The 22,414-nt window shown below is 27.2% G+C and overlaps 2 protein-coding genes across 3 annotated transcripts in view; one reads left to right on the plus strand and one right to left on the minus strand.

The window, feature by feature from the left end:
• Positions 1-22,414, minus strand: part of LOC127288385 (angiopoietin-4) — a 232,495-nt gene that overhangs the window by 178,662 nt on the left and 31,419 nt on the right. The window lies entirely within an intron of this gene.
• Positions 18,625-22,287, plus strand: LOC127288389 (protein toll-like). Its single transcript, XM_051315802.1, has 5 exons — positions 18,625-18,705; positions 18,785-19,596; positions 19,683-20,019; positions 20,864-21,457; positions 21,548-22,287. Exons 2-5 carry the CDS (start codon positions 18,824-18,826, stop codon positions 21,728-21,730), a joined length of 1,887 nt encoding a protein of 628 aa, XP_051171759.1. The 5' UTR covers positions 18,625-18,705; positions 18,785-18,823; the 3' UTR covers positions 21,731-22,287.

Raw genomic sequence — 22,414 nt, forward strand, 5'->3', positions numbered from 1 at the left:
TTATTCTACCTTATCTCTTTTCTTTTTATCTTTTTTATTTATTTCATTGTTTATTTATTATCAATTTAACATTTAATTTATATTTATCCAATTGAAATATTTGAGGACATTGAAAAATCTCATCTCCGCCTGGGATCGAACCTCTGTTTTAAAACTGAAGGTCGGAAGCTCTAACCACTGGACTACCCATCCTTGTAAGAGATTTAAACTAACTGTTCTCTTAAGCTATGAGCTGAGAGCGAATCAAATTATTTGGTTGTCGCAACCAAATTTTGGTTAGGACAACAAACGATCATTTGGTTTTTTAGACCAAACTATTTTGTTGTGTTAACCAAATTATTTTGTTGTCGTAACTAAATTTTGGTTGGAATTTAAAAATGTTCAACCAAATAATTTTGTTGACCTATACAAATGTTTGGTTGAGATAACCCTATGACTTTGTTTCAGCCAACCAAAATTTGGTTACAAGAACCAAAATTGCCTAACCAAACAATTTAGTTGCAAATACTAAATTTTTTTTCTCAGTGTAGCTTCAAACATTAATAATTATAAATTTTTTATTTTAACCTAAAAAGTCGGGTCCAGCAGACCCGTTTAACCATTTACGTTCGAACGCGGAATTGTACCAGTTAAGGGTTAATTGCTTAATTCAAATAAATTTTATATTTGATTGGAATAAAATATTAGATTTGTTCCGTTGGTACCTCCATAATTTAATTTTTATAACTCAAATATGAGGCAAAATTCCTGAAATCTCCGAACAAAAAATTAAAAGTTCTCGAATTTAATCCATAATTTTCTAAAATGTTGTTATTGTTGGTGAAAGTCTAAAAATCAATTATTATTGAATTTAATAAAATAGTTTTTGAATTACAACGTTTTTAATTTTTGACTTTTGAAAATAAAATTTTTTTTCAATGTACAATATTTATAAGTAGAATGCATAAAAGTTAACATATATATAATGATTTTTGAAGCTTTTTTGACGAGCTACACGCTGTTAATAAAATTTTTTTTTTTAAATAACATTTGACCTTGAAATTCAAGGTCAAAATGTTAATTTACGTTTATCTCAAAATCGGATTTTTTAAAATTATTTTTAACTATCTCAATGGAAAGCTTGACTAATTTCCTACAAAACATGTAATTTTCAGAGTGGGATCTTTTAATGTTTTTGAGATATTAATTAATTAATTAATTAATGTTTATAACAAATGAAATATTTTACAAACGAATAAAGTTACCGTAATTCTGAAGTTAGTAGTTGAAAGTTAACGTAATTCCGCATCCAACGAGCCCTATATGAAGTATTTTGGATAAGTAGATTGTTAATAAACAATTAGTTAACATTGCAATTGTTTATTAACAATCTACTTATCCAAAATACTTCATATAGGGCTCGTTGGATGCGGAATTACGTTAACTTTCAACTACTAACTTCAGAATTACGGTAACTTTATTCGTTTGTAAAATATTTCATTTGTTATAAACATTAATTAATTAATTAATTAATATCTCAAAAACATTAAAAGATCCCACTCTGAAAATTACATGTTTTGTAGGAAATTAGTCAAGCTTTCCATTGAGATAGTTAAAAATAATTTTAAAAAATCCGATTTTGAGATAAACGTAAATTAACATTTTGACCTTGAATTTCAAGGTCAAATGTTATTTAAAAAAAAAAAATTTTATTAACAGCGTGTAGCTCGTCAAAAAAGCTTCAAAAATCATTATATATATGTTAACTTTTATGCATTCTACTTATAAATATTGTACATTGAAAAAAATTTTTTTTTTCAAAAGTCAAAAATTAAAAACGTTGTAATTCAAAAACTATTTTATTAAATTCAATAATAATTGATTTTTAGACTTTCACCAACAATAACAACATTTTAGAAAAGTATGGATTAAATTCGAGAACTTTTAATTTTTTGTTCGGACATTTCAGGAATTTTGCCTCATATATCAAAATTTTGAGCTAATTTTGGGCTCCTTTATTTAAAAAAAAAATTCAAATTTTGGGTGAAGGTGCCAGGGGAACGTTCCGCTAGCACCTCCATTGAAGAAAAATTACAAAATTTTTTAAATTAATCAGGTGGGACTTTTGGGAGAAATTTAATAATAATAATAAATATTAATTTCATAATTAGGATAAAATATTCTTAAAACAAAAAATTAATATAAACATTCCCTTATCCAAAATACTGTATTCCAATTGCAACAATATTTATAAATTAAATTGTTAAAAGAATATCATTTTTTCGGTGAATATGGAAAATATGATTGTTATTATTATCAGACAGGAAGAAATTAAAAGACGTTTTGCAAAAAAAAAAAAAAAAGTAATAGTGATGAGTCGATAGTGATGCGTGAAATTGCACGTTGTGTAAGTATCCGCTCTCGTTGAAAATAAAAACCGAGAGTACTTTTAATTTTTTCTTTCTTTTCTAACAAAAGCAATATTTCACCGATCAGAGAGGTGTCGAAAATTTCATTGTAAAATTAAATCCATTATTTCAAATCGGAGTTTGAAATGATAAAATATGTATATTATTATAATCTTCCCTTAAATCAACACGACTTTTGTTATGTTGTAGAAATCGACATAATAAATTAGTAAAAAAAAAATTGAGAAAATGTCTTCAAAAGTTTATACCAACAAAGAATGAATTATTTACCGAATGTAGTAATTTTTAGAGATAAGTAATTAAAAAGAAAATGTTGAAGCAAATAAGAGTTTCAAGTCAATAATTGAATAAAACTCATAAAATCGTGAGAATGGAAAGTAAATTTATATAGTCGTGTACATATATATATATATATATATGTATATATAAATAGTTATCAATTACTATTTCATCTATTATATCTGTTCAATACAACTATAATCACTCAAAAGACAATAATTATCAACAATGATATTATGATATTATCTATAAAAATTTGTGTCATAAATGTAAATGTTATTTTTTTACATTAAATAATTTACAATCAAACAACATAATCTGAAAATATTTTGTAAAATAAGATAACAAAATAGAAGCAAAGAAAAAAAAATTCACAATAGCATTTTTTTTCTTAACAGATTTTACACTGAAAAAAGGGTTTGGTTTTAACAACAAAACGTTTAGTTGGTATTTAAAAAACTAAAATTTCTCTGTTACGTCAAACAAAATTTTAATTGGTCCCAATCAAACTTTCTTGAAGACAACAAAAATCCTTGTTTTATAATTTTTGTTGTGTCAATCAAAGTTTTGGTTGATTGAGGCAATGAAAAAAATTTTTTAAGGCAACAAATAAATTTTGGTTTAAATATACCAACTGAATATTTTGTTTTTAAAACCAAATCCTTTTCGCAATGTATAGGTACAACAAAGTAGGAGGTATACATTTTGTATGGTCGCTACAAAAAATTTGTATATTTCTTATTGTTAGTAACAAATTCCTTAGTAATACAAACAATATATTCGTTGGTATAACAATATACAAATTTGTTGTAAAAAACAATAAAATTTTGTTGTAACAACTAAAAATTTGTTGTAGTAACAAATATATTGTTGGTGCAACAACAAAAAATTTGATGTAGTAACAAATATATTGTTGGTGCAACAACTAAAAATTTGTTGTGGTAACAAATATATTGTTGGCGCAACAACTAAAAATTTGTTGTAGTAAAAAATATATTTTTGGTGCAACAACTAAAAATTTGTTGTAGTAACAAATATATTGTTGGTGCAACAACTAAAAATTTGTTGTAGTAACAAATATATTTTTAGTTCAACAATACAGATTTATTGTAGCAACCAAACAAAATTTGTTAGTACGAGATTTAATTCAACAATTCATTTGTGTGTACCTAGTAAAAAAGAAGTATTTTTCGATAAATTTAAAACTTTCCAACTTTTTGCATTGTGTATATCAAAATTAAAATAAATGCGTCCTCAATTTTAATATAAATCTTTTGAGATATAACGAGAAGTAATTAATAGAAATTCGAAATTACTGAAGAAGCATCGATCAACGAAGATTAGTATATATAGCTCTTAGCTTTCAGAGAAATAACGGCACCTTGCGTATATATACATTCTCAATGCCACGCTGGCTGAAAACCACAACTTGTCCTCTCGTATACATTAGCCTCAAGTTAACAAATAACTCGAGACATCAAGTTCATTTATACCACATGCGTAAACAGATAAATTCAAATGTCGCTATTTGCTTTATATATTCATTGTGACATATACAAACTTTCATTTTGCCTAATGAAAATTCGAGCAAATAAAAAATTCTGAAATATGGAAATTCGTCTAAATGAAATTTCTCTTAAATTGTAAAGATTGTTTGAAAATTTGCGGGAAAATGTTTGTAACAAATATTTGCCCCACGTCGATAAAATGTTACCGACCGCAAAGTATGTCGTAGTACCCGATCGCGCCGCGAGAGCTTTACCGCCGAGCTCTCTCACAAGCGTCCCGGCTAATGTTACTAACGTTAGTACCTATAAAAAATTAAGAGTTTCTAAAATATATTTTCACAGAAACTTTACCACTACTTTCCCATTACCACTTTCACTTCCACTTAAACTTTTTATAATTTTCATTCCCATTTCCACTTATACTTTTTCTAATTCTCATTCACACTTCCATTCTCACTTCCACTCTTTCTAATTCTCATTCCCACTTCACTTCCACTTTTTCTAATTTTCATTCCCATTTCCACTTCCACTTTTTTATATTCATTGACACTTCCCCTTTTTCTAATTTTCATTCCCATTCCTATTTCCACTTACAGTTTTTTATATTCATTGCCACTACCACTTTTTCTAATTCTCATTCACACTTTCACTTCCACTTGTTCCAATTTTCATTCCCATTTCATCTTCCACTTTTTTATTTTTATTACAACTTTTTTATATTTTCACTCCCACTTCCATTCCTAATTTTTTAAATTTTCATTATCACTTTCACTTTTTCTAATTTCACTTTAAAAAAAGTGGAAATGGTTGTGTAAATGGAAATTAGAAATAGTTTTAGTCGAAATGGCAACAGCTAATGAAAATTAGAAGTGGAAAAAATGGGAGTAGAAGTGGGAATAAAAATTAGAAAAAGTGGAAGTGGTAATGAAAATAAAAAAGTGAAAGTGGAAATGAGAATTAGAAAGAGTGGAAGTGGGAATGGAAGTGCGAATGAGAATTAGAAAAAGTGAAAGTGGAAACGGTAATGAAAATAAAAAAGTGGAAGTGATAATAGAAATGAAAATTATAAAAAGTGCGGGTAAGAACATTAAATACTTCCTGATGGTCGATTTTCGACAAGTTTCTGCAAAAATACAATTTAGAAACATTTTCTTAATTTTTTTATAGGTACTAACGTTAGTAACATTAGTAACGTTAGTAATATTAGTAACGTTAGTACTTAGGAACTACTCGTTCCTCCGACGTAGGGAACGTAATGTAACGTAACATAACGTAAAGTAATGTAATCCATATTTTTTGATCGTTTCATATTTAAATTGTTCTCGTCGTATATTCTTATTATAAAATCGTTTACGTCGTACTTTTTTTGTAATCGCGTTGTAAGTAAGTAATTTTTAGGTTATGTCGTCCTTTTTTTTGTTAATAAACGTTATTTTTCGAAATCTGTCTAATTTTTAATGTAATATCGTTGTTTAAAAACGAACCCTGATCCGGCGAGCTAATCCAACACTTTATTTTATCATTACATTCATTACAAAATAACATGTGTTATGTTGGCTTGTGCACAAGCCGACAAAATTTCGACCTACTTCAAAACCAAGAAGCAGACTAATATACTTTTCCGAAGCATTTTGAATCAAAATCTGTCCTCAGAATTGACCCAGCAGCACATCAGGTTTTCGAGGTATTCTAACCTAAAAGATTCGTATATCAGATAATGCTTTAAAAAATTCGAATCTCTTGATGTTACATGCTCTAAAATATGGTTAAAAAACGTCTTTTTTGTACTTTTAGGTTAGAATATCTCATAAACTTGACGCGCTGAGTCAATTCTGACGTCAGATTCGGATTCAAAATGCTTCCGAAAAGTATATAGTCTGATTCTTGGTTCTGAAGTAGGCCAAAATTTTGTTGGCCTATGTAATAATTTGAAGAAATCAAAATTCGGCTAAATGTAAATTTTAGATAATGAACTTTTATCAAATGAAATTTTCTAACAAATTAATTTTACAACTTATTCACATAATATAATATAAATAAAATTGAAAATTATTTCATACCAATTATTCATGTGTAGAAAATTGTAGAACAAAATGTTTGTGATGTCGATCTTACCTGAAAGCAAAAGGAAATAAATTTTTAAAAAATTGTTTTTATTTCTATTTGTATCAAAAATGATTTTGTCAAATTACAGATTTTATTATTATATATATAATTTAAAAGAATCGTTTTGATATAATAATCAATACAGAAGTTAATTGTGGCACAATTCTCGCTGCTAACCTCTTTCTCTTGTAAAAAATACGACTTTCTTTCATTTGATATATAATTGTACCTACCGCAGAGTAACAAAAACGCAACAATATTTTACATATATCGGTGATTATTCAAAAAAAAAAATTCCTTCTGTATATATCCTTAAAATTTTCTAAATAATTGTAATTATTTAATGAAAAATTTTAGATATTTCGTTAGTTAACTATTTTTTTTTTATAAATTCTCCAATATACTTGGAGTTCCACTGTATTTCAAAATTAGGCAAAAATTTAAATTCAAATAAATATTAAAATAGGTTCAATATAGAATCGAAATAGGTTCAAAGCAGGTTTAATTAATTGGTTTAATCTCAGTTTAATGAAAATTCAATGTAGATTAATAAATAAATACACTGCAAAACATTTATTTAATTCAAATAATCAGTTACTTAACTATTATATCATATAAATATTTATTTGTATCAAATAATTATTATTTGAGTCAATTAAATGGTACTTATTTCAATTACAGAAATTATTCGTTCACATACAGTTTATTTAATTTAATTTAAAATTAATTGCTTTAAATAAATATTTATTTGACAATAGTCTAGTAATCGATTATTTTAATAAAATAAATTTTTTTCAGTGCTTAAAGAAGGGTTAATGTAGGATCAATGTTGATAGAACATATGCAGTGTAGGGTAAAAATTGGCCCAATTTTGGTTTAATATAGGTTCAACGTAGATTCATCATAGATGCAAACTAGTTTCAATATAGGGTCAAAATCGGTCAACTAAAGGTTTAAAGTAGCTTCAATGTAGAATCAAAGTAGGTTCAATTTAGGTTATAAGAAGGTTCTTTCTGATTTTTGAATTTAAATTCAACATAGATACAAAGTAGTTTCAATGTAAAGTCAAAATAGGTCAAATATAGGTTCAAAGTAGGTCCCGTATAGGTTCAAAGTCAGTTAAATTTGGGTTTAATTTAGGTTCAATGTAGATTCAACATAGATGCAAACTAGTTTCAATGTAGGTTCAAAATCGGTCAGATGTAGATTCAAAGTAAGTTCAATGTAGAATCAAAGTAGGTTCAATCTAGGTTATAAAAAGGTTCTTTCTGATTTTTGAATTTAAATTCAACATAGATACAAAGTAGTTTCAATGTAAAGTCAAAATAGGTCAAATATAGGTTCAAAGTAGGTCCCATGTAGGTTCAAAGTGGGTTAAATTTGGTTTTAATTTACATTTAATGTAGATTCAACATAGATGCAAACTAGTTTCAATATAGGATCAAAATAGGTCAGATGTAGATTCAAAGTAAGTTCAATGTAGGATTAAATTAGGTCCAATGTAGGTTCAATCTGGGCTTAATGTAGGTTTAATGTAAATTTAACTAGCTGTGCATGTATATATAAGACTTGGAAACAAATATACAATCTTTTGCTTCCTCTCAATGCAGGTCCCACACAAGAGTTGATTTCAAAAGACACATCCTCGTTTTTTTTTTTTTTAACCAACTTATATACACTTTTATACGTCCATTCACCATTGAAATAAAGTGTGAATCGCATATATAAGAAGATTAAGTTGTGAAAACGAGAGGATGCTTCGAAAAGAAAAAGGCAAATTCATTCAATGAAAGAGAAATGAATGATAGAGCGTGAAATGTTATACCATCGAATCATGAAGAAAAGAAGAAAAAAAAAAAGAGAAACAAGGTAAATCTGGTATTAAAAGTGACGTCTTCTTAACGCGACTTTTGTGGTTGTGTTATAGTGTCTTATGCTCCTGAGTGCCAATTTGACACTGAATGTGGGTGGATGCAAAGGCAAGACTAATTAAAAATTGAAATGGCAATTTGCTTTACTTGCATCTGACTCACACACTCACAAAATATTACACATCATGTCCACGTCTCGTGAAATGTTACACACGCGATGACCAGTTAATAAATTTATCAAAGTGGTCTCCTCTGGCGAAACTACCTCTCTCAATGTTTCCGGTCTCTACATTATATATATATATATATAGGTATATAACATAACGTCTGTCTCAGTTCCAAGTGAAACTATACATATACACACAACAACAGTTTTTTCAGAGCCTTGAAAATAAATCTCTTTTCTCTCTAACGAGAGCTATAAATTTTTATATACAAACTCTGCACCATACAATAAAAGATGAAATTGAAATTAAATTCTCCTTTTGGAAATATATATATATATATATATACAATAAAGAATTGTTACATGTAGGATGTAACATAATAAATTGTTTAGAAAAAATATTAGATATATTTTTTGCGGATACTAAAAATTTATTGGAACTACATTGGCTCTATTTTGAAATTACAATAAACATATTTTGAACCTATTTTAAAATTAAGCTTAACCTATTTTGAAACTATATTGTAAATATTTTCACCCTATTTTGAACCAATATTAAAACTACCATAAACCTGGATTAAACCTACTTTGACCAATGTTGCATCTTGAACCAACATTAAACTCAAATTTGACCTACTATGAACCTATATTGGACCTACTTTGAACCTATATTTGACCTATTTTTACCCTACTCTGCATCTTTTGTACCTACATTAAACCTACATTAAACACAGATTGTACCTACTTTAAATCTTCTTTGAACCTATATTTAACCTATTTTCATCCTACATTAATCCTACTTTTCGTTTTTGTGTTCCTCTACATTAAACCTACATTAAACCTAGATAAGACCTTTTTTGAATGTATACAGGATCAACTTTGAAACAAGTTAGACCTACTTCGAACCAACTTTAACCCTACATTGACCCTATTTTGTATTTATGTTAAATTTACATTTAACCATACATTAAACTCAGATTGAGCCTACATTGGACATTCTTTTAATATTACATTGGACTTACTTTGAACCTACATTTGACCTATTATGATCCTATATTAAAACTAGTTTGCATCTAAGTTGAATCTACATTGAACCTATATTAAACACAAATTGTGCCTACTTTGACCCTATTTTCTATTTATGTTAAATTTACATTAAACCTACATTAAGCCTATATTGAACCTACTTTAATCCTACATTGGACTTACTCTGAACCTATATTTGACCTATTATGATCCTATATTAAAACTAGTTTGCATCTATGTTGAATCTACATTAAACCTAAATTAAAACCAGATTTAATATACTTTGAACCTACATGGGACCTACTTTGAACCTATATTTCACCTATTTTGACTTTATATTTTATTCTCTTCTTTAAAATATTATTCGAAAATCGTTTAAAAATATAAATCTATACAGAAAATGAAACATCAGTGTATTTATTTATAAAAAAAAAAAAAATAAATAAAAATAAAAACCGTTAGATATTTTATTCCATGTAATTGATTTTAGATGGATTTTGTATTTAACTGTTTCCTCCTTCTGGATGAGAGGCTACAATGAATTTTATGGTAACAGATAAAAATCAGCGCTCTCTCTTTTCAAATCGCGTATCTTATGAGAAGATATCGTTTTCAATTAGACAGTATCTTCCATGACCGTGATTTTGCATATATATATAATATATTTTAAATTATTTTCGTTTTAATATTATTTGATTTTTAAGGACACAGGAGAGAGAAATTTTTTTTTTTTTTTTAAAGTAACTTATGCCCTCTTTTTGAAGAACCATATAATATAAATTCAAAAAAATATATATATATAGAAATTTAAAGGCGTTTTAGAAATTTGTGACAATTTCACAAAAGTGTGTAATTATTTCTGTATAAGTTACCACAGAGAATTCATAATTACACACCGTTTCCTTCGCGCAAAGAGGAACGATAAAATCTGATTGAAAGATCGCCGTGCGTCGCAATCTAAATATCTTGGCTTGAAATTTAACTATTTATTTTGCTTTCACGTGAAAATTCATTTCTCCCGCAATATACAATATATATATACACATACATACTCGCGTAAATTATTAATATTCACAGGCGGCGGTTTTTAGGAAATAAAAAATCTGATAGACAGGAAAATTGTGCTTACATTTCTAAATTTGCATTTAACTTTTATTTATAATTAAACTTTGTTTATATACGGAGAAATTAAAAAAAAAATATATATTTTTATTATTATTATTATTACTATTATTATATATTTCTCAGCGTTTTAAAAATAGCGTTTTATAAATTCTAACAAATAAAAATTCTATTAATTATAAATTCTTTAAAAAAGAAATTCTAACAAATGTTAATTCGAAAAATGAAAATTTGTTTAAAAAATAATTATATCTAATAAAATTGTTGAAAATGATAATTCTAATTATTAATGATTTTTATGGGATAATCGTACGCCCCTTATTTTCGTAACTTATATATATAAATGAATTTCCTAAAGCTGTATTCTGTTATTTTACCAAAAAGCAGAGAAAGATAAAATAAATTTTAGAAAATTATATAAAAGAAAAAACAATGACAAACATAAAATGATAAAAATTACAATCACATTATGAATAAAAACTTTAGAAATACAATTAATATTGAATTTAATTAGAAGCTTTCCATTTTGATGAGTTTAATTAATATTATAATCGGAAATGTACAAATTAACAAAATTTGATTTCCCGATTAGATGGTAATTCCTTTAAATAAAAACAAAAAAAAAACTATTTAAATATTTCAATTATCTTTCTTTAATATATATATACATATAATGATCTTATTTTTCACTCTGACAGTATTATATGAAAATGAAAGAAATTAAAAAATTTACATTTGAGTGATATTAAAATGAATATATACAATGAATTAAAAAGAATCTGAAAAATTAGAAAGAATAAAATATATATATATGCTACTGGCTGACTATTGTTTTTCTATATGTACGCAATTATTTTCTTTAGAGATTAGTATATAACACCTGCACGGTGAATGGAGCCTTTATTTACGTCATTGACAATACAATAGTTATAATACTCTTATGTAGTGCACTAAACGGTAAAAAAAAGACACTATATCTAACATCTAAGATTTAATTATTATTTACTAGCTCCAAGTTACTAAAATCTAAACACATTTCTATAATCCAGGAACTATTAGTTATGATTATATATATGTGAAGGAAATAATTTCTTTTGCTTTTAAACGCAGTTTTAATTAATTCTTTAAAAAGTGAAGAGCTAGTCTGCTTTCTAGGAAAATCATCAACAAAACTTAAAACTTATTGTAAACATATTTTATATTCAAATGTGATAATAATGAAAAAGTGCAAAAATTTATACTTTTTTTTTACCTAATATAATTTTTTTTATATATTAAATAAATTAAATTAGATTAAGTAAATAATAATAAGTAACAATTAAATAATGCATTAAATAAAAGAATTTTTATGTTAGAAATCTTGTGAATCGACAATATTACAAGTGCCAACAATGTAACACAAAAATATGCATAATAGCGCGAAATTTAAAAATTGTACTTAAAATAAAATAATTATTTACTGATTTAAAATAATATTAATAAATTCGTAATATTTTAATAAAAATTTTATTACATAAAAATTGGAGACGTGAAAGTTTATTCTGTGATTAAGAAAAGTGTGTCATTTTTCTCCCTATGATCAAGACTTTCAACTCTAGGGATTAAAATAACTAATTTTAACACTAGAGCTTAAAATGTCCTGTTTCAACTTTAGGAAGTAAAATAACATATTTTGAAAATACAAAATAAATTACTTATTCTAAACCTATTTTTAATTCTAGGTAATAAAATCCAAAGAAAAAATAAATAATAATAATAATTATTATTATTATATTATTTAGAATAATTTATAATAATTGTAATAGATAAAAAAAATGCTAATTGTAAATAAAAAAAAATCCAATAATTATGATAATTATAAGAAAAAAAATTCTAATCATAATAATAATGTATAACAATCAAAAAAATGCTAATTATGATAATATTGAACAAACAAAAAATGCTAATAAAAAAAAAATGAAAATACTTAAAATAACACTTCTTCGTTTAACTAATTTTATCTTACTTATTTGCCTAAATAAACAGCAATAAACAATTTTTCAGAACTAAACAATTTGTAATAATTATATATAACTTGTATATGCAAGTTAAACATAAAAATTGACAAGTGTCTACATATTGTACAAACAAGATAAATATTTTTTTAAAAAAACATTGACACTACTATATAATGAATATATATATATATATACATATATATATGTAAAACTGTAGCAAATTAAAAAAATACAAATATATATTTGAAAGTACAACAATTATTCTAATGGGGTAAAAACTATTACATAGATATATATATATATTCAGAGGCATTTAAAAAAAACACACAAAAGCGCGTTGAGAATGTTTTTAAACTTATTGGTTAAAAGTAAATAGGATTAATTACAGGGCCATTGGGAGTAAATTATTATAGAATGGGCACCACACAACATATTATTTAACATTTCAGAGTGCGCCCATATGCCAGCGCAACACATATACGTATGAAAGACGTAATTTCGAAACTTGCAGAAATGTGTGCGCAATCGTGCATGATCGTTAATACTTGGGACAACTTTTACCTCAATATATATATATATACTTCCTTTGCCACCGAATAACGTTACTTGCCACTCACATATATATATATATATATATATATATATATATATATATATATATATATATATTATCGAAACAGTTTTCCCTTTCAAGGGCATTTACGTTCTATGGGAAAATGTTTATTAAAACAATTTACTCTCTAAATCTGAATTAGTAGAATTTTTACTTATGTAATATATTGGTGCATTCTACCTCAATTCAGACTAATTTTTCTGATTGAATGGAATTTTGCTGTACTTTCGTGAATTTATTACTTTAGTGGTGTCAAACAACTTAACCCTTAACCCCTAACCCCTTAACCCTTAACTTAACTTAACAGTGATTAACTGTCACTATGGGTCCAGCAGACCCGAGCATTTATTCGAATTCAATTTAATTGAATGTGTATAGCTTTTGAATATTTTTTATATTTTAATGTATTAGTTTGACATATTCTTAGTAATTTTCTAAGTTTTTTGATACAACTAATTCGATAAAAAAGAATAAATTAGCTCATGAATTTTTAAGTAAAAATACTCAATTTTTCTTTTTTATTTTTCACAATTTTTTTTAACTAACTTAAAATAAATTAATCGCTGATGATTTGTTGCTGTATATTGCAAATTAATGAGGTTCAAGACGCAATACTGCCGTACGATGTAAAAACTTAGTTAAGTCATATTTTTGACAAAAATGAGTTTTTGGAGGTCCGTCAAACCAGAACCTCCACAATTGAAATTTAGAAAACTGACTACACTAGATTTTTGGACTTTTTTAGAGCTATTTTTGGGCCCTATTAAGAAATTTTGGGCTCTTTAAATTTTTCCAAAAATTTAATTTTTATGTGGAGCTGCCCACTTCCGTCAAGCTAGCACCTCCACTATGTAAAAACTTAAAATTAAAAAAAATCAAATACACTATATTTTTGGGCTTTTTTTGGGCTCTTCAAAAAAAATATTCCCGATTTATAAAACTCACCCCTTCATCAAAAACCAACCCCTTTAATATCAGCAATTTACATTTTCAAGGTTTCCAATTAATAAATTCATCGGATTATTTTAAACCTCATTACTCGGGGGGTTTTCGAGGTCGCTGATTACGAATCTGCATTCCTTTTTCAAAAATTCAAAATGGCGGATCCAATATGGCGGACGAATTTTAAAAAAATTCATCGGATTCGTTTAAACCTCGTTAGTCGGGGGTTTTCGAGGTCGCTGATTACGAATCTGCAGTCCGTTTTCAAAAATTTAAAATAACGGACGAATTTTAAAACAGCCATCCCGATTTTTGGGCTCTACCCCTAAAGCCAAAAACCACCCCTAAACTTCAAAAAAAGTGTAAAATTTGAGCCATTTACGCTTCTTCATTTTATTTCTTCTTCTAACTGATCCCAATATTTTTGGGCTCCTCAAAAACAGCCCTCCCGATTTTTGGGCTCTACCCTTTAACCCAAAAACCACCCCTAAACTTCAAAACAAGTGTATATTTTGAGCTATTTACGCTTTTTCATTTTATTTCTTCTTCTAACTGATCCCAATATTTTTGGGCTCCTCAAAAACAGCCATCCCGATTTTTGGGCTCTACCCCTAAAGCCAAAAACCACCCCTAAACTTCAAAACATGTGCAAAATTTGAGCTATTTACGCTTCTTCATTTTATTTCTTCTTCTAACAGATCCCAATATTTTTGGGCTACTCAAAAACAGCCATCCCGATTTTTGGGCTCTACCCCTAAAGCCAAAAACCACCCCTAAACTTCAAAACATGTGTATATTTTGAGCCATTTACGATATTTTTTATTATATCTTCTGCTAACTGATTCCAACATTTTTGGGCTGCTCAAAAACAGCCATCCCGATTTTTGGGCTCTACCCCTTAACCCAAAAACCACCCCTAAACTTCAAAACATGTGTAAAATTTGAGCTATTCACGCTATTTTATTTTATTTCTTAATAAAAAAAATAAAATAACGTGAACTAAGGACTTTTCCAATGTCAAGCTCGCGATAAACTTTGATAAAAAAAATAAAATAGCGTGAATAGCTCACATGTTTTTACACATGTTTTAAAGTTTAGGGGTGGTTTTTGGGTTTAGGGTCTGAGCCCAAAAATCGGGATGGCTGTTTTTGAGGAGCCCAAAAATATTGGGATCAGTTAGAAGAAGAAAAAAAATGAAAAAGCGTAAATAGCTCAAATTTTACACTTTTTTTGAAGTTTAGGGGTGGTTTTTGGCTTTAGGGGTAGAGCCCAAAAATCGGGATGGCTGTTTTTGAGGAGCCCAAAAATATTGGGATCAGTTAGAAGAAGAAATAAAATGAAGAAGCGTAAATAGCTCAAATTTTACACATGTTTTGAAGTTTAGGGGTGGTTTTTGGCTTTAAGGGTAGAGCGCAAAAATCGGGATGGCTGTTTTTGAGGAGCCCAAAAATAGTGGGATCAGTTAGAAGAAGAAATAAATTGAAAAAGCGTAAATAGCTCAAATTTTACACATGTTTTGAAGTTTAGGGGTGGTTTTTGGCTTTAGGGGTAGAGCCCAAAAATCGGGATGGCTGTTTTAAAATTCGTCCGTTATTTTAAATTTTTGAAAACGGACTGCAGATTCGTAATCAGCGACCTCGAAAACCCCCGACTAACGAGGTTTAAACGAATCCGATGAATTTTTTTAAAATTCGTCCGCCATATTGGATCCGCCATTTTGAATTTTTGAAAAAGGAATGCAGATTCGTAATCAGCGTCCTCGAAAACCCCCCGAGTAATGAGGTTTAAAATAATCCGATGAATTTATTAATTGGAAACCTTGAAAATGTAAATTGCTGATATTAAAGGGGTTGGTTTTTGATGAAGGGGTGAGTTTTATAAATCGGGAATATTTTTTTTGAAGAGCCCAAAAAAAGCCCAAAAATATAGTGTATTTGATTTTTTTTAATTTTAAGTTTTTACATAGTGGAGGTGCTAGCTTGACGGAAGTGGGCAGCTCCACATAAAAATTAAATTTTTGGAAAAATTTAAAGAGCCCAAAATTTCTTAATAGGGCCCAAAAATAGCCCTAAAAAAGCCCAAAAATCTAGTGTAGTCCGATTTCTAAATTTTAATTGTGGAGGTGCTGGTTTGACGGACCTAGTTTTTGGTATCAATGGATTCGAAAGAAAAAACTGCGTCTGATTATGTTATTAAAAATTGTTTATTTTAATTATTTATTGCAAAAAATAGTTATTAAAAATCTACAAAAACCCAGAAAATGAAAGAATACTTGATAAAAACTCAGTTAACTCGAGTTGAGTAGTCCAAAAATCGTAGGAAGCGTTGAGATCGAGCATAAGATACGAAATAAAAACTTAGTTAACTCGACTTGAGTGTTTTCTCTTTCGAAAAGTGGCATGAGCCGGACACTGCATTTCGATGGGAGCAAGCGTAAGTCAACTTCGTTAAAGTTCGGATTTTCGTCGGGTGAATTCGGAATCCCATGCATTTAGCTTGAGTTAACTAAGTTCTTACTTCTGAACGAAGGCTCGCTCTCGCCTACCTTTTCGAAAAGCACTACGTAACTCGAGTTAACCAAGTTTTGCTTTTAAAAAAATAAAACGTAAGTCAATTATTTAATATAATTTTTTTAAATAATTAACTTTTGACTTCAGAATTAAAAAGAACTCTATCAAATTACCTAGGAAGTGAAGTTAGATTAAATAATTATTTATATTACATTAGGTTTTTAAATACAAATAGTTTTTCGTCATTTTCTCCGTTCGAACAAAATATGACTTAACTAAGTTTTTATTTCGCACGGCAGAATACTCTTATTATTACTGACTCTAAAAGGTCTCTGTGTGAACTTAAGAATAGACTTTTCTCCTCTCACCTTCATCCGTTCATTAGAAACATTGTTAAAATGATTGTTTGCATATTGGAAGGAGGTGGACAGGTTCGGTTCCTCTTAGTGGCTTCCCACTCGGGCATTAAGGGTAATGAAAAGGCAGATAAACTGGCTAAGGAAACTTTGGAGTTTCCATTCGGTAACTTCTCCGGTGTTCCTTCTCGCGATCTACTACAGATTTTCGAAAAGAACTTTGATGCGTGGAAGGCGTTAACTTCTTGGCCTTATGCCGATATTTCCAAGTCCCGTAATAAATACTATCTGAGAGTGGGCTACAAGACTAAAAGACCTCGGTTTGGTGGCATCGATACATTCAGGAAATACATAAACTTGGTCACCAGGCTGAGAACTTCCAACATCTGCATGGACGATCACTTCGAAAGGATGAAGTGGAACATTCCTCCTGGTTGTAAATGTGGAGCTGAATTTAAAAGCCTTAGACACATGCTTTGCTTTTGCCCACTTCTGTCAAGTGTTAGACCTAAATTTTTATCTTCTTTGGCATGTATAAAATACCTAATTTTAATCCAATTAATTTCGATTTGGATGAATTAATATTTAATCCAAATATTGAAATTGCAGTTGAGATTGGAAGATTTTTCGCCAGTGGTGAAATGGTTGTATAAATTCGATTAATGATTGATAACAAATACTGACCGTAAGGGTAGAGAAATCGTAGAGGATTAAACAGATTTAAAAGGTAAGACTGATGTGAGAAAAGTTTTGAGAGGGAAAAGGGAATAAGAGATGGGTAAGTTCAGCTCAAAAATATGATTATGACAAATGAAATTCCATAGAATGAAAATTCTAACTAATGATTTTTAGATCATAATCATGCGTCCCTCCATATTGCATCCGCCATTTTGAATTTTCAAAATCTAATATCAGATTTTTAATCAGCTATTACTCTTGTTATTTCAGCTTTTTAAACTAAAATCATAATACAGATATATCATTAAAATACAATTAGAAAATTTTTTGAGACTGATCTTATTCTTTTTGATAGTAAAAATTATTGCATCATACATTTGTCAGGGAAATGATGTAAAAAAAAACACTGTACTTGTAACGAATTGAATAATACAAATGATTCAATTCTTATGTAATGATTCCTCAGACATTGAAAATTGGAACAATTCTAGACGATTAGAAATTTCTATTACAACTTTGTAAATTACCATTAAATGTTTAGAGTCATCAAGTTTGATGAATTTCGATTATATGACTTTTGTTTCCTAATGAAATATGTAACATTTTTTTTTATTCTAGATTTCAATTGTGTTTATAACGTTTAAAAAAAATTTTTTTTTGTCTAATATTTTCAGAAATTTATTTTGATTGCAGAAGAAACAAAAAAAAAAAAAAAAAAGATTTAACATTGAAAATGAATTTCTTTTTGAAAATTTTAGGTCATCCGTTAGAGAAAGTCTGAGCCTAGATTAAAAGCATTAATTTAGTTAATAATTCTTAACTAAATAACAAAGAAATATAATATAAAATATTCTATCAAATATTTTAATCATTAAAAAATTGTACAAGACTTAATACGTAGTATATTTTATAAAAATAAATTTTTATATAAAACCAATCTATTTACTTATAAACATAATGTATTGTAATATTAAGATATAAATGTATTCACTTGTGTCTACAAACTAAAGAAATTTCATATATTTTAAAAATCATTTGACTATTTTTCATATATATTATTTAACAGCACTTCTGATACTTTGTGCCTTAAAAAAAAATTTAATTGATTCAAAAATATAACCAAGTAAGTTCGTGAATTAAATTTTATCAATTTTTATGTTATACAAATTATAATATCACTTTCTCTTCTCTCTTGTTTTTAGCTATAAAACTAAAATAACAATAAAAATCAATAAAATATAATGAAGAATTTTTTGAAACTAATCTCATTGTTTCTGACACTAAAAATGATTGCATCATTTGATTGCTTCGAATATGAAATAAAAAATTGCAATTGTTACCAACTTGATAATGCAATAATTCAATACACATGTATTGATCCAACAAATTTAAAAAATAGAAACAATCCTAAACAATTTGAAATTTCAATTGGAACTTTTGAAACTGTCATAAAATGTATAAATTCAGCAAGTTTAACAAATTTTCATTACAATTTTCGTTCATTATTAATAGATGTATCAGCTCTTGTTCTCGAAAATTGCATTGTTAATAAATATACAGATTTACAAAAGATTAGAGAATTAACAGCAGCACCGTATATTGGCAAAATGAATTTAATTAATAATTTTCAATTAAATGATATTCTCATTGAAAATCCATCTGATGAATTAAATTCACTGCTTGGATTAAATATCGAGAATAATAATAATTTAGAAGAAATAAATATGAGACTATTTCACAAGGTTAAAAATATTTTTTATCTCACGATAAAAAAATGTTTTGTTCAAAAAATTACTCCAAATGCATTTAGTGAATTAAAAAAATTATTAAAATTAGATTTATCGGAGAATAAATTAAAGGATATTTATCCTGAAACATTCAACAGATTAACAACACTAACTGATCTTGATCTCAGTGGAAATCAACTGGAAATTATTGATAATAACATTTTTCAAAATTTACAACAACTCAAAAATTTGAATCTTCAAAATAATAAACTTACAACAATATCACAGTAATTTTTATATTAAATATTTAATTTTTTCAGCAATTATTATTTTTATTATATTATAATTAAGTATATATTTTTGTACCATTTAGATTTCTGTTAAATCAACTATACAATTTGGAAGTATTTAATGCAGCTGATAATTTAATAGATACAATTCATATAAATGCATTTGCAGAATCGTCGAAATTAGAAAAAATAAATCTTGCAACAAATAATATTGCTCATCTTTCATATAGAAATAGTAGATTTGTATCAGTAATAATGGGATCTAGAAAAAACTATTCACTATTTTCTTCATGTTTTAATCTAAAGGAATTAGATCTCTCCTTCAATAATATTCAAACGTTTTATGATGATTGGATTGATTTATCCGAAAAGAAATTAATTTCTTTAAAACTTTCACATAATCAGATCACTAATTTTAGAGTAAGTTATTATTAAATACTAATTTTTTTCTAAAGGAAAAAGTGTAAAATTTTTGCCTATTTTAGAACTAAGAAGCACACTATGTACTTTTCCTCAGCATTTTGAATCCGAATCTGATCTCAGAATTGAACCAACTCGTCAGGTTTTCGAGATATTCTAACCTAAAAATGCAAAAAAGGCATTTTTTGATCATACTTAAGGGTATGTAACATCAAGAGATAATTTCTTTTTCAAAAAAGTCGTTACAGCATCTGAAAGTAGAATTCTTACCCTTGAAAATGCATTTTGAAAATTTACAAAATCTTTATTTGGCCCTAAGTTATCGTCATTTGAATTTTCTAAGTGTTGAATGTTTCAATATTCGTGTATCAGATAATGCTTCAAAAAATTCAAATGACGATAACTTAGAGCCAAATAAAGATTTTGTAACCTTTCAAAATGCATTTCAAAGGGTAAGAATTCTACTTTCAGATGCTGTAACGACTTTTTTGAAAAAAAATTATCCTTTGATGTTACATGCCCTCAAATATGATCAAAAAAACCTTTTTTGCACTTTTAGGTTAGAATATCTCAAAAAATATGAGAGAAGCAGGCTCAGGAAAAAAGTCCTTAGCAACCGTTGTTAAGGAAAAAAATCCTTAGCAACGATTGCATTGTAACGGTTGCTACGGTAACTTTCAGGTCTGGGCCACGAAACCCTAAAAAAACTGAAGCACTGGGTCAATTCTGAGGTTGATTTCAGATTCAAAATGCTTCAAAAAAGTATATTAGTCTGCTTCTTGATTCTGAATTAGACCAAAATTTCGTTAACTTATATGATAATTAAATTAAATTTCTTTTTCAGTTAAATCATAATTTTACAATGAAATCAAATTTTCACATTGACTTAAAAAGCAATCAAATAAGATCAATTAATTTATTTTTCTTATCAACACTAAAATATGAAACACCCTTTAAAATGTATATAGACGCAAGGGATAATCCTATTATTTGTGATTGTTTAAATGACAATCTTTTACATTACATAAAGGGTCAAATGGAAAGAAAAATTTATAATCATTTAGATATAAATACAAATAATTTAAAATGCAATGGACCAAATGAACATAAGGATAAAATATTGTCAACACTAAGCAGTGATAATTTATCGTGTGAAGTAAAATTGAAATCAGACAACAATGAAAAACAATTGTGCCATAGAAATTTTTTTATTCTATTAAAGCAAACTGTAATCAATTGTTCTAATATTGGTTTTACAATGGTTCCAAATAATCTTGGAATTATTATTACTTTTGATAATGAATTGGATTTTGAAAATAATAATTTAGAACTTATTCCCCAATTTAGTAGTGAGGAAGTAAAATTTGTTACGAAATTAATACTTTCGGGAAATAAAATTAAAAATCTCTTTGGTATTAATGCGTATATGAATCTTAAGGTAGAAGATTTTAATTAATAATGATTTGTATAAATATTGTGAATAATTGTCATCAATGTAATTTACTGATATATATATTATTTTTTTCAGATTTTAAAACTTAATAATAATGAAATACAAGACATAAGTAATAATGACATAAAGATTTTGAATTCATTAGAAAAATTAGAACGCGTTACTCTAAGTGGTAATCCTTTGAAATGTGGACCAAATTTCAACCAAATTAAAAATATTGTAAAAATTGAAGATAGAAATAATCTAACTTGTCATTAGAACCACTTAAATCGACTTTTAAGAAGAAAAATAATCTTATTCTGAAATTTTAAAACTTTTTTTTTATGTACTACAAACTATAGAGATAATTTGAAGCAATATTCCGTCTGTCCGTTGTACACTCGTATGGTTTCCATGGTAATAGTTACCATAGCAACCGTTACTATGGCAACCGTTTCCATAGCAACCGTTACCATGACAACCGTTACTATAGTAATCATTTCCATAGCAACCGTTCTAATTTACAATACACTTAATGTTTTATTTTTTAAGACAAACTAAAATTATTATATTTTTATGTGTTGAAAATTTTACTAAAATTCTCGATAATTTTGAATATTGAATAAAAAAAAAAAGTTTGTATTGGCAAATTGACATTTGATATAATTTTTATATTTCTTTACACCATCGTGAAAAAATTACCAAGAATTGACCACTAAAAACTCTTGAGGAAATTCCTGCTAAAATTTCTGTTGGGAATTACACTTAAAAAAAAACTTTATTACTTATTATTTTTGTACTATTTATGAAAGTAAATAAACAAAACTTTTAGGTTAGGAACTTGTTTAAGTGACCTAACCTAACAAAGAAACACCACAGCACCGAAATTTTCCTAAAGATTTCCTAAAGATTTATTTGAAATGTTCGGAATATTTAATTGCAATGTTTAGTGAAAATTTTGTA

The sequence above is a fragment of the Leptopilina boulardi genome, unplaced genomic scaffold, assembly GCF_019393585.1.
Source record: "Leptopilina boulardi isolate dan_hultmark-lab unplaced genomic scaffold, ZJU_Lbou_2.1 LbouV2_384, whole genome shotgun sequence".
NCBI lineage: Eukaryota > Metazoa > Arthropoda > Insecta > Hymenoptera > Figitidae > Leptopilina > Leptopilina boulardi.

What these genes read in the sequence shown, in the direction of transcription:
- LOC127288389 (XM_051315802.1), top strand. Translation starts at nt 18,824, where the DNA reads ATGAAGAATTTTTTGAAACTAATCTCATTGTTTCTGACACTAAAAATG. An exon ending in ATCAGATCACTAATTTTAGA is followed by an intron (nt 20,020 to 20,863) that starts GTAAGTTATTAT and finishes TTTCTTTTTCAG; the next exon opens with TTAAATCATAATTTTACAAT. An exon ending in ATGCGTATATGAATCTTAAG is followed by an intron (nt 21,458 to 21,547) that starts GTAGAAGATTTT and finishes TATTTTTTTCAG; the next exon opens with ATTTTAAAACTTAATAATAA.